The sequence below is a fragment of the Cydia pomonella genome, chromosome 21 (assembly GCF_033807575.1).
Source record: "Cydia pomonella isolate Wapato2018A chromosome 21, ilCydPomo1, whole genome shotgun sequence".
NCBI lineage: Eukaryota > Metazoa > Arthropoda > Insecta > Lepidoptera > Tortricidae > Cydia > Cydia pomonella.
This window is the reverse complement of record NC_084723.1, coordinates 3,245,202-3,257,414: the sequence shown is the minus strand read 5'-3', so window position 1 is coordinate 3,257,414 and position 12,213 is coordinate 3,245,202. Positions and strand designations below refer to the sequence as shown.

At 37.0% G+C, this 12,213-nt stretch overlaps 2 protein-coding genes across 7 annotated transcripts in view; one reads left to right on the top strand and one right to left on the bottom strand.

Annotated features, from left to right (window-relative positions):
* Positions 1–82: 82 nt before the first annotated feature.
* On the bottom strand, positions 83–971 carry LOC133529747 (large ribosomal subunit protein bL35m). Its single transcript, XM_061867546.1, has 2 exons — positions 844–971; positions 83–708 (listed from the first exon to the last, which is right to left on the bottom strand). Exons 1-2 carry the CDS (start codon positions 863–865, stop codon positions 212–214), a joined length of 519 nt encoding a protein of 172 aa, XP_061723530.1. The 5' UTR covers positions 866–971; the 3' UTR covers positions 83–211.
* LOC133529742 (MICOS complex subunit Mic60-like) overlaps positions 708–12,213 on the top strand; it is a 42,467-nt gene continuing 30,961 nt past the window's right edge. For 2 of the 6 annotated variants that reach the window (XR_009801194.1, XM_061867542.1), the window contains exons 1-7: positions 723–827; positions 1,107–1,295; positions 3,167–3,342; positions 3,918–4,074; positions 6,752–6,842; positions 9,743–9,814; positions 11,742–11,911. Coding sequence is in view for 1 of the 6 variants with exons in the window: in XM_061867542.1 (XP_061723526.1) it covers positions 1,251–1,295; positions 3,167–3,342; positions 3,918–4,074; positions 6,752–6,842; positions 9,743–9,814; positions 11,742–11,911 (711 nt within the window). In the remaining 5 variants the exon portion in view is untranslated. Of the gene's footprint in view, positions 828–1,106; positions 1,296–3,166; positions 3,343–3,917; positions 4,075–4,135; positions 4,271–6,751; positions 6,843–9,742; positions 9,815–11,741; positions 11,912–12,213 lie in introns of those variants that run through there. The other 4 variants (XR_009801196.1, XR_009801195.1, XR_009801197.1 and 1 more) reach the window with 4 other exon arrangements.

Below are 12,213 nucleotides of genomic sequence, written 5' to 3'. Positions count from 1 at the left end.
CGTTAGTAGTTAACTTTGTGGTTTAATATGACCTAGGAGTCTATATCCTATGATGGAGACACAGTAGCCATAAAAAATATCCTTTCTTTCAAAACAATTGTTTATTAAACAATTACTTCATTGCTACCTTAGAACAAGCTATTTTAAAGAAAAAAAAAATTAGTACAAATCCTATTCTTTTACTGAATTTGCATAGTCTAGCACTCAGTGTTCAATTTCTTACTGTTGGCTTCCTTCTAGTGGCAAAAAATTCATCCCTTGTATGGTATGGTGTATATGGATCCTCAACATAGTACTTTGGCTTTTTCCAATACTTGGTAACCATCTTATCCAACAATTTACTTTGTGTACCATTTGTAAAGACATGCCGGCGCAGACGTCTCCGCTGTTGTGGTGATTTTTTCCACAATTTCTTATGTCTACCAATCATTGGCCTGATCCAAATGCCCCAGTGCAGTCTGAAGAACCTCCTTACAACTGCCTTTACAGTTTTCCTCTTACCCTTTTTAAGACTGAATTTTGTTACAGTACGTATGGGCATTGGGGATATATTGTTTGCAATTTCGAGAATATGGCTGTTATTGATCAAAGACTTGCAGGCTGGAACATTGTACACTTGTCTGTGAAGAGTTGTGAAACTCCGCACATCTCTCGTAATCCTGGCAGCTTTGCATTGTTGCAACGCAAGAGGCCGTATACATCGAGCAGCTGAAAAGACAAAATTAACCTCAAACAGCCGTCAAACGTAACACAAAATATTAGTTTTTACAGGGTTTATCTCCCAGTTTTTAAGTTCATTACAGTCTTTAACCAAAATTGCAACAAACGTAAGTTAAATTATACCTGATATTAAAGAACGAAGCATGATTTTCTACAAAATGTAACTAGTCCATCCAATATTATTCTTGATTTCGAATCGAGTTGTCATTTAGTAGTATTAGGCAATGCGAACTGTCATTTTAGAATACGAGGCTTTTTGCCAAAGTATTCGTGATTTCGTTATTGTATGGTTATTGTTCAATGGTGGCTTTAGTATTTACTATTTAGATTAAAGTTTCAACTGGCAGTGATATACAATAATGACCTAATTTTTTTACTGTTTACAGAAACGAATCAGTCGATTACAAAGCATTAAAATCAAGGCTAGAAAATTTTAGCCATGCACCTCAAAACAATAGTATTTAGTCTATGGTGTCTTTTCTCTAGTCTCTGATTTTTGACAGCTGCAGCGGAAGAGATTCAAGCCGAAAATGTACAAATTTACGAACCATTTAGCCAACGCAAAGTTGGTATTGGTATGTAATTATGCGTATTTTATTGTTAATCAAGTAGGAAATCCTAAACTCTTCATTATAGTTCATAAAATTAATGTATTTTATTGATTTACGGAACCTTGTTTTGCCTATGTTTTGGCGTTCGCATTAGAAATTTTCATTGATTTCGACATCATTATCCAGAACTTGAGCTTCCTTATTGATGATATCTTTGGAGACCACAATTTGGATATTGTTGTGGCTTACATAACAATCGTAAACGTCATTTTTGTAAATAACCTAAACGCTGCAATTGATGGCACTAACTTCGTGATGTCACTAGCCCAGGTGACCTGACCGGCTTACACACCGCACCGACCGACTGACCGGGTTTCATATTTAGAAACCAACCAATAAATTGGTGGATTTTATTACTGGTGCGGGTTATGTCGACTATACTATTGATTTATATTCCAATGGTTTACAGAAATTATTCAGGTAAACCACACTTCAGGTAAAAATTACACTAGAAATTTGGGACTTGCACAATGGTCCTAAGACTCTTAAGCACCATAGACGCTCAAGTCCTTTATGCCAATTTCTGCATATTTAAAAAATTAAAATAACTGGATGGACTAAAAAAAATCATAGAAGTTGAATACAAAATTTCAAGAGAATCGGTTATAAATTGCGACTTGTAGAGGAGAACATCTGGACACATGAAAGCAAAATGCCCAAGTTAAAATGGAGACCTTCACTAATGCTACGGTCAAAAAAAAATATTTTTTGATAGAATAAACTTTGGAACTGACATAAGTTTTATAAAAAATCCTATTGCCAACTTTTTAATCCTTGATTGGGTTTGAGAGATAGAAACCTTAAATGTAGCAGCTGTATTCATAAATATATCAATACAAACACTGGCTTATGGTGTTTAAACTTGGCACATTTCCCCAGTTATTTGTTCATTATTATATTATGTGGAAAATATAAACTATGCATATCATAGTGTATGACTAAGCAAGCAATTAGGGGGCAGGCAGCATCAAAGTAATGTCATCAGTGTACACTTTGGCCGCTCATATATTAACATATATGAGCATTTGTTATTGGTTAGATTTTTTTTTTCACCCATTGGTAACTGAGAAAAAAAACCGGTAGTAACCACCTGCACTGCACCAACTCACCTAAGTGGTAACTAGTGATAAATAAATATTATAGGACATTATTACACAAATTGACTAAGTCCCACAGTAAGCTCAATAAGGCTTGTGTTGAGGGTACTTAAACAACGATATATATAATATATAAATATTTATAAATACTTAAATACATAGAAAACACCCATGACTCAGGAACAAATATCCATGCTCATCACATGAATAAATACCAGGATTTGAACCCGGGACCATCGGCTTCGTAGGCAGGGTCACTACCCACTAGGTCAAACTGGTTGTCAAGTGAGGATTTCAATTCTCAGTTATTAATGTTATTATCACTAAAATATTTTAATGCTTAATACTGACAAAAATATCTACAGAAACAAAGTGTTATTTTTGAACAAACATGTTTAAATAACTTTATTAGTACAAGTCAAAAATAATTGTACAAATCTGCATCAAATCAGTTCATACATATAGAATTTCGCTTTTTTCTTCAGTCACCAAGGGGCACTATTTAGCAACTTTAACCTTCTGTCAACTCGACAGCTGGTGCCTATATGGGGTGACGCTAGTCTAACCAGCCCAACTCCTAAAGGAATTCTACCAAGCCTTTCATGTTAAGTAGGATCTCGGAGATCTCTCAGAGTTCCAAGAGGTATTGCCCTGTATGGAGCCACTTCGTTGCATTCCAACACCAAATTAGTAGCTCTCTCTTCTACCGTCATGCAGTATAAATTTATGTCATTGTAGGTACGCAAGCAGCTGGACGGCACTTGCGCCGCCCTGGTGCTCATGCGCCAGCGGCGGCCATTCGCCAACCCCCCGGAGAACTGCCTGCAGCCAAAGACTCCGCCCAAGAGTCGGAAGCTGCTGTATGGCACGCTTGGGGCTGTGCTGCTCACTGGAGGCGCTGTTGTCTATGCCAAGTTAGTTTTATTTTAAAGAACAGGTAATACAACAACAAACACATGCTCATTGAAAAAGAAAAACATGTTGTTTCAAATATCTACACAAAAATACTATGAAACGAGCTTGAGTATGCCCGCCATAGACTGCACGCGCCTTTGAATCAATGCTAGGGTTAATTACGCTAAGAAATGATTTTGAAAATAAATTATAAAATTATTAATATCAGTAATATGAATCATGTAGTATTTGGGTAAGTCAACTTTTTTTTAATACTCATTGCCACCTGGATCACTCTAAAAACCCTTGTTTTCTGATATTCAAAATGACCAGTTTTTTATTTTTACGGCAGTTTTTAGATTAAAATGTGGTACTAACAATATTGACTTATTTGTCTTAATTAAATAAATGAAGTTTAATTAACTTTAAGCTTTAAACTCTTTCTATAATAAGTCATCTATATGCTGACATATTAGTAGAACGTAGTGTAACTTTTTCTCTAACAAACTGCTACTATTTTCGCCTAATTGATGGGACAGATCTGATAACTACAAAAAAACTTAATCCAACCATTTAAATATTGTTTTCTTCTCAGGAACAGCCCTGAAGCCCGCAACTGGCTGGAGAGCAACATGCCAATGGCGAACGACTTCATCGCACTAGTGTACCAGGAGAACACAACCTATTGGAAGACTGCTGTCAACACCTTCAATAGTGCCTCCACTTCACTCGGCCATCTGATGTTCGGGAAGGTAACCATCATATCACACATACATAGGTTTCTCAATGATCAATAGTCAATAAAGAATTTTAAGGTTAGAAAGCAACATGCCAATGGGGAATGACTTCATCGCACTAGTGTACCAGGAGAATGTGGCCTATTGGAAGACCGCTTTCAACACCTTCAATAGTGCCTCCACTTCACTCGGCCATCTGATGTTCGGGAAGGTAACCATCATATCACACATACATAGGTCTCTCAAGAATCAACAGTCAATAAAGAACAACTGGTTAGAAAGCAACATGCCAATAGGGAATGAATGACTTCATCGCACTAATGTACCAGGAGAACATGACCTATTGGAAGACCGCTGTCAACACTTTAGTAATAGTGCCTCCATTTCACTCAGTCACCTGATCGGGAAGGTAATAATTATATCGCTCACATAGATATAGTTTCAAGGATATCCACAATGACAGAACAGGACTTATTGGTACTTTGTAAATGTTAATGATTTATTTTTATTGCTTGTATCTTATACCTTTAAACGAGCAATTCTTGTATATATATATATATATTTCCGGGATCTCGGAAACGGCTCTAACGATTTCGCTGAAATTTGGTATATGGAGGTTTTTGGGGGTATACAATCGATCTAGATTAGTCTTATGTTTGGGAAAACACGTGTTTTCGAGTTTTCATACGTTTTTCTTTCGACGCAGAATATGGTCGATAATTTCGTGTTGCCGGCCACTGTCCGTCTGGTCCAGCGGGTTAAGACCGGACTGCTAAACGAGTGTTACGGGTTCTTTTGTTTTTTTGTTTTTTTTTTTTTTATATGTATGTTCAAGTTTATATATAATTTTTTAATTTTTATTGTTTTAGACAAGTTTAATTTAGTAAAAAAATGTAGTTAAGATTATCACCTATACACCACCATATTACAATAAATAGTTATAACCGAGCAAACCTCGGTCGCCCAGGTACTGTAAACTGATATGAGACCTTATCGAGTGTTTTAAAATAGGCTACATGACAATTTTTTATTAATGGTATCAATCGTTCAGGTTCGTTTTTAGAATCAAATGTCTATATGGGACCCATTGCATTAAAGCAATACAAAAGTCAGAAATGATAGTCAAAGTCCGACAGTCGTACTTCACTCGCGGAACGACAAGCAAACGTGACGTCACGGTCACTGAGAGCCCATCTTGAAGTATGAAAAACATTAAAATTGCGATTTTGTCGGTGAAATATTGCGTTTATTTATATTATTATTATTATTTTTCTCTTTATTCATTTAATGTCTTAGATTAGGATTTTTTATAATATGGATATAAAAGTAAAATATAAAAACACTTACAAAACAATACAAAAAATATAAACACATTATAAAAAAACCTAACCTAGGGTGCCGCCAGCAGCGGGGCAAGGCCCAAGCTGCCGGTGGTCAGGGCCGCAGAGAGAGGAACCGCCGCACTATCCGCGCCGTGCTCAAGATCACCGCCTTCTGCATCTGACCCTTGATCCAACCACCTAGCGAGAGTCTCTCAAGGTGTTGTTCGCTTATTATTTTTATTATTATTATTTATAAGTGCACAGGCAGCTTATAGCTGATATGTGCACATCAATGTCCTGCACTTGTGTTTTGTCCATTAATAAAATGTTTGTCGAGTCTATTTTTAAAAGAATTCACTGAGGGTGCACTGATTACGGATTCGGGCAAACTGTTCCACACTTTCACTATATATTTGCTATACATTTTTTTTTTGGATAAAATGTAAGGAATCGAATGGTACCCTTACTTTATTCCTTTTTGGAAATAAAAAAAACTTTAATGTTGAAACTTTCACGTTCTATATTTTTTTATCATTTCCATATATTATTTTAATAACAACATTATTGCAATAAATTGCTCATTTGCTATTTTACTAGATTTTGTTATAAAATTCAACATCATCCCTATTGTTACAACCTCCCCGACATTCACGATATAATCAATACGAGAACTATCAGCCGAGACCCGAGGTCACAGCCTAAGAATTGTTCGCACTCCCACTACTACTAAAGCTGCATATCATTCTTTGTCCATCCGTGTCGTGGCGGCTTGGAACCGTTTACCGGATAGTGTTGTAACTGCTCCCTCGGTCAATGTGTTTAAGAACAGATTGGACAAGTGGCTTTTAAACATTAAGTTAGACTGATGTTACCTAGTGATGTGATACGACTTTACAAACTTTGAACTGTATAATACAGGACACTGTGTGACATAGGCTCATCAGCTAAATAGCGGCTCGCCTATAAGTACATAATAATAAATAATAAATAAATAAATAAATAAATAAATAAATAAATAAATAAATAAATAAATATTATAGGACATTATTACACAAATTGACTAAGTCCCACAGTAAGCTCAACAAGGCTTGTGTTGTGTTACTTAGACAACGATATATATAATATATATATTTATAAATACTTAAATACATAGCAAACACCCATGACTCAGAAACAAATATCCATGCTCATCACACGAATAAATGCCCTTACCAGGATTCGAACCCGGGACCATCAGCTTCGTAGGCAGGGTCACTACCCACTAGGCCAGACCGGTCGTCATAAATAGGTTAGGTTTAGGTCGGTAATAAATTTATGCATTGCAGAGAAAAAAGAACTGTACATTTTCTGTAAGCATTTTCTTTTTACAGGAGGGCGTGGTCCCGGTTGAAATTAGAAAGAAGACCAAGGAGGAATTTGAAGCTGAAGCCAAGATAAACCTAGGACCCAAAAATTACCCATGTATGTATTGTAGTGTATATGTATTATTTCAAATAAATAATTTATTTGTAATTTTGTATCAACTTACATCGAAAAGTTTCATAACACATTCAGCTAAAATCAAGGCACTAAAGATGCATTCCACCGAAAGTGCTATGTGATGCTAATTTTGTAATGCCTATTTCTGATAAACCAAGAAGCAGATTACGGGCAGTATTAGCGTTCTACTGAAGAGAATTTGACATAGAGGTGTATTGTGAAAGAAAACGTTGAAGCCACGTAACTATGCTGCCATCTTTCGACACTTAATTAAAACTTTAGAACGCCATTTGAGTTTGATCCTTATTCTTTTACTGATATGTGTTACATTTGTTAAATATCAAAAAGTGGCGGCCATCTAATAGATCAGAGGCGAAAGGTATAGTAGCATCGTTTCGATCGATGGTGACATAACCTTTAGGATGTGCCCGGTAAGATGGCGCCACTTTTTGATATTTAACAAATTGAACAAATATCAGTGAAAGAATAAGGATCAAAGTCAAATGGTGTTCTAAAAGTTTTAATTGTGTGTCGAAAGATGGCAGTAAATATACGTGGCTACAAAATTTTCCTTCACAATAGACCTCTATTTCAAATTCTCTTTGGTTCTATTAAGAACATATTTTGATAAATTACCTGTAACCTTTCCGACGCCGTGTCAAACACACAAGCTGTCACTCGGACGCCACGTCACGGAAGGTCAAAACTGAAATTGAACTTTATGCATATGCACGTACGTCTGTTGCTCTGTGGTCTATGTCGGATTAATCCGTTACTAGCCGGGTCCACACAGAGCAAGCATACGCGCGAGGCAATTTCCTCACGCACAATACGGCCAGTGTAGACGTGCCTCTCGTGTGCTCGCTCAGTGTGGACCCGGCTATCGACGTTGAATCTGCGGTTCAAATATATCCGTCGTTGGCGTCGAAAAGGTTAAATTCAATGGTATATTGTACAAGTTTATGTAGATAGGTTAAAAAGATAGCTCTCATATGCGTTACGTTATCGACAAAAGATGTGATTCTGGTGGAATGACTAACAATTAACATACCGTTTAACTTCAAAGGCTTTTTAAATAAATAAATAAATCTTTATGGGCCGACACAAAAAGAAGGATACAAATATTGCACGCATGTATCATAGAGTGAAGGCGTGTCTTTTTACCAACTTAACATAAACTTTAATAAAACACGAAATAATAATACTATGTCTTAAATCGACCGGGATATGAGCCCTGATTACCTTCTAATTTGTTTTTGAGCTCCCGATATTTCGACGCAGTTACATGCATCTTGTTCACGGGTAACTGGAGATAGCGGGTATCGGCGTTGTGTACACCGCGCTCGGTCTACCCTCATTCGTGCGTGTCGGCTGCGTTCGCTTCCAACGGTACCACTGGTTGCATCCACACTTGTTGGTCTATCCAAACACAGTACACCCACAGTGTCACTACGCGTGTTTGATTCGGATAGCAATGGTAATGAATGGCTGCCTTGAAATATCGTGAGCTCATAAACAATATAAAAGCTTCCAAGTGCGAGTAGGACTCGCCCATGAAGGGTTCCGTACCATTTATGACGTATTCAAAAAAACTACTTACTAGATCTCGTTCAAACCAATTTTCGGTCGAAGTTTGCATGGTAATGTACATCATATATTTTTTTTAGGTTTCTCATTCTCTTATTTTAGAAGTTACAGGGGGAGGGGACACACACATTTTACCAATTTGGAAGTCTCTCGCGCAAACTATTCAGTTTAGAAAAAAATGATATTAGAAACCTCAATATCATTTTTGAAGACCTATCCGTAGATACCCCACACGTATGGGTTTGATAATTTTTTTTTTTTTTGAGTTTTTCAGTTCTCGATCTCGATTACAAAAGAACTAAGACAACGGTCGAAATCTCGTAAACAGTCCTACTAAAGTTTGGTATAAAAGTATGTTATAATTAGAGGTCCCGTTTTTATGGTTTGCGAGTCTTTAAGGTTTCAAAGTCTTCAAGACTAGTCTTAACAACACTAACTAGAGATGATTATTGATACATATAAAATAATAATAATTAAAAGTTAAATTAATTCAAATAAGTCATCACTAAATTGAAGCGCTGGTGGCCTAGCGGTAAGAGCGTGCGACTTGCAATCCGGAGGTCGCGGGTTCAAACCCCGGCTCGTACCAATGAGTTTTCAGAACTTATGTACGAAATATCATTTGATATTTACCACTCGCTTTTCGGTGAAGGAAAACATCGTGAGGAAACCGGACTAATCCTAACAAGGCCTAGTTTACCCTCTGGGTTGGAAGGTCAGATGGCAGTCGCTTTCGTAAAAACTAGTGCCTACGCCAAATCTTGGGATTAGTTGTCAAGCGGACCCCAGGCTCCCATGAGCCGTGGCAAAATGCCGGGACAACGCGAGGAAGAAGAAGAAGAGTTTTTCAGTTCTCTAAGTATGGGGAGCTCCCAAAATTTAATGATTTTTTTTTTTCTATTTTTGTGTGAAAATCTTAATGCGGTTCACACAATACATCGACTTACCAAGTTTCAACAGTATAGTTCTTATAGTTTCGGAAAAAAGTGGCTGTGACATAAACGGACAGACAGACGGACATGACGAATCCATAAGGGTTCCGTTCTTTGCCATTTGGCTACGGAACCCTTATGGATTCGTACTAAAAAGGTAATCACGGTCTATATCCCGGTCTATTTAAGTCTAGTGAAACTAACCGTGAATCATTCAAAACTGTTAATTCTCTGTTTTCATTAGAGTTGGATATTTTTCCCACATCACTAACGCAACTAAATGCTGCGTCACGTCCCGAGTGGTCGATCATTACTCATAGTAAATAACATTAAATAACACTTCAATCATGACTAACTTAACAGTGCCACCACCGGCCTTCGAACCCCTGTACCATGAAGAACCGAAGATAGTCACCCCGGAGGTACACCAGCCAGGTAAGTGCTTATTAACTATAAAATGCATACAGTATATTCATCCTTACGTGTCTTATCATGTAAACAAACGTGACGTTCCAACTATGGAAGGTGGAGGCAAGGAATGCAATCTTCGTAGGCAGAACTGATGCAAAAGTGACCAGTTGTCAGCTATAAATAATAGTTCCAAAACTCTCCAGAGTAGCGCTAGAGTACCTAGCTAAAAACCTAGGCGTTATTGACGGAGTGAAATGCGCTGTCTATGGTTTAAATAAATAAATATTATTGGACATTATTACACAAATTGACTAAGTTCCACAGTAAGCTCAATAAGGCTTGTGTTGAGGATACTTAGACAACGATATATATAATATATAAATATTTATAAATACTTAAATACATAGAAAACACCCATGACTTAGGAACAAATATCCATGCTCATCACACGAATAAATGCTTACCATCAGGCGGCCCGTATGCTTGTTTGCCACCAACGTAGTATTAAAAAAAAAAAAATGTCCTTACCAGGATTTGAACCCGGGACCCACTATGCCAAACCGGTCGTCAAAAATGGTAACCGGTTTGATTTTTATTTCAAGTATTCTAGGTATTGTAGCGCCACCTATTTAAGGTTTTTTGATGACACTTTGGTATATGGAGATTACATTCCTTACCTCCACCTTCTATAGTTTCAACAATACGATTCATAGACAATCTAGATATCGTAATGTCAGATGATCCGTGCGTTACTACGATTATTGATGTAAATCTTATTAGAAATGATATTTTTCTGTGGTTATTTGGTTGATTTCAATACTTTGTGAGTTTCTTTAAGTATACAAGAACATTTTAAGTGATGATTATTGTATAATTTCAGAGAAAATTGTAATAATGTCTTCGAGAAGTGTTTGTTAACAGGGAGAATCAACTTTTTAGCGTCACTCGTTGCCATGGTTACGATTAGTTGTCCAGGGGACAAAAGTTCATTGAAATACTGATTTTATGGTACTTAAATGTATCAAACTTGCGTTTTTGTGGTCGTTATAACCAATGTCCATAATGGGCCCCCTACTAAGCATGTTAATAGAACGGCATACAACGTCTCTTCAAACAAACTGTGCCACTGTTGTCCCTTGGACAACGGGACAGGATAACAAAACAAAAAAAGTTGATTCACCCAACAATGTTTACATGATAGGACAAGTAAGGATGAAGATATTTTACATACATCTGATCTGAATGTTATTAACTGGTTTTCAATCTACCTATTTGAAAAAATGAAAGGACAAGCAGAGAGCAGACTGAATGAATTGATATTCCTTTATAGCAGGCAATTTGTTTAATAATAAATCTGGCCAAGTGCGAGTTGGACTCGCGCAAGATTTCATGTTTTACAAGCTTACCACCTGACCGTTGTCTGTTTGTAATCAAATCTTGCAAGTTAAATTTGATCCACTTCTCGGTTTCCGATTCAGCTGAAAATTTGCATACATATGTAAGTCGGGTGACAATGCAATATTGTGGTACCATCGAGCTGATCTGATGATGGAGACAAGAGGTGGACATAGGAACTCTGTGATAGAACAACGCAACCTAATTGTGTTTGGGGTTTTTAGAATTTGCTCGATGAGTATTATTTGCCTGTGGAAAGAAAAGTACAGTCAGCGATAAAAACTTGTACCAAAATTTTTGCCAAGAACTTATTTAACGGGTCTATATAGGACCAACAAAATGTAAAGTTGATAAAAAATAAAATCAGTGTTGATGGAAAATACTTTTAGTGATAGCCTAGAAAAAAAAAATGGTCAAAGATAACAAGGTCACCCGGTACATGTACAAAATTTCAACTCGATCGGTCAAGTAGTTTCGGATCAAATCTGCTGTAACATGGACAGACAGTACTGTAAGTCATTTTTACCACGTCTTTGATATCTGATTTGTTTTCCAGCAACCCTCATCCAGACGGACAAAAGCGACCCCCAGCCACCTATGAAGATCGAGATCACAAAAGACCTCGTAGAACTTGAACAAGATATGCATGAAAATACCCGCATAGCTGTAGACAACTACAAAGAAGCCGTTAAAAATGCTGAGAGATATAATAAGGCGTTGTATAGCGTAAGTGAACTTTATTGCAGGGTCATAAGGTCGCAAATCATCAACTTCGTCTAAACCCTTACCCGAACAGACAAACGCAGCCAGCCACCAATGAAGATCAAGATCACCAAGGACCTCGTAGAACTTGAACAAGACATGCACCAAAACACTCGTTTCGCTGTAGACAACTATAAAGAAGCAGTTAAACACGCTGGGAGATATAATAAGGCATTGTATAGGGTAAGTCAATTAACTGTGAAACTTAACGCAAAGATATAAGGTTGTAAATCAATAAGGACCTCGTAAAACTTGAACAAGACATG

Coding starts and splice junctions, on each gene's coding strand:
- LOC133529747 (XM_061867546.1), bottom strand. CDS start 865: ATGCTTCGTTCTTTAATATCAG. Junction 709..843: donor GCTTCGTTCTTTAATATCAG/GTATAATTTAAC, acceptor TTGTCTTTTCAG/CTGCTCGATGTATACGGCCT.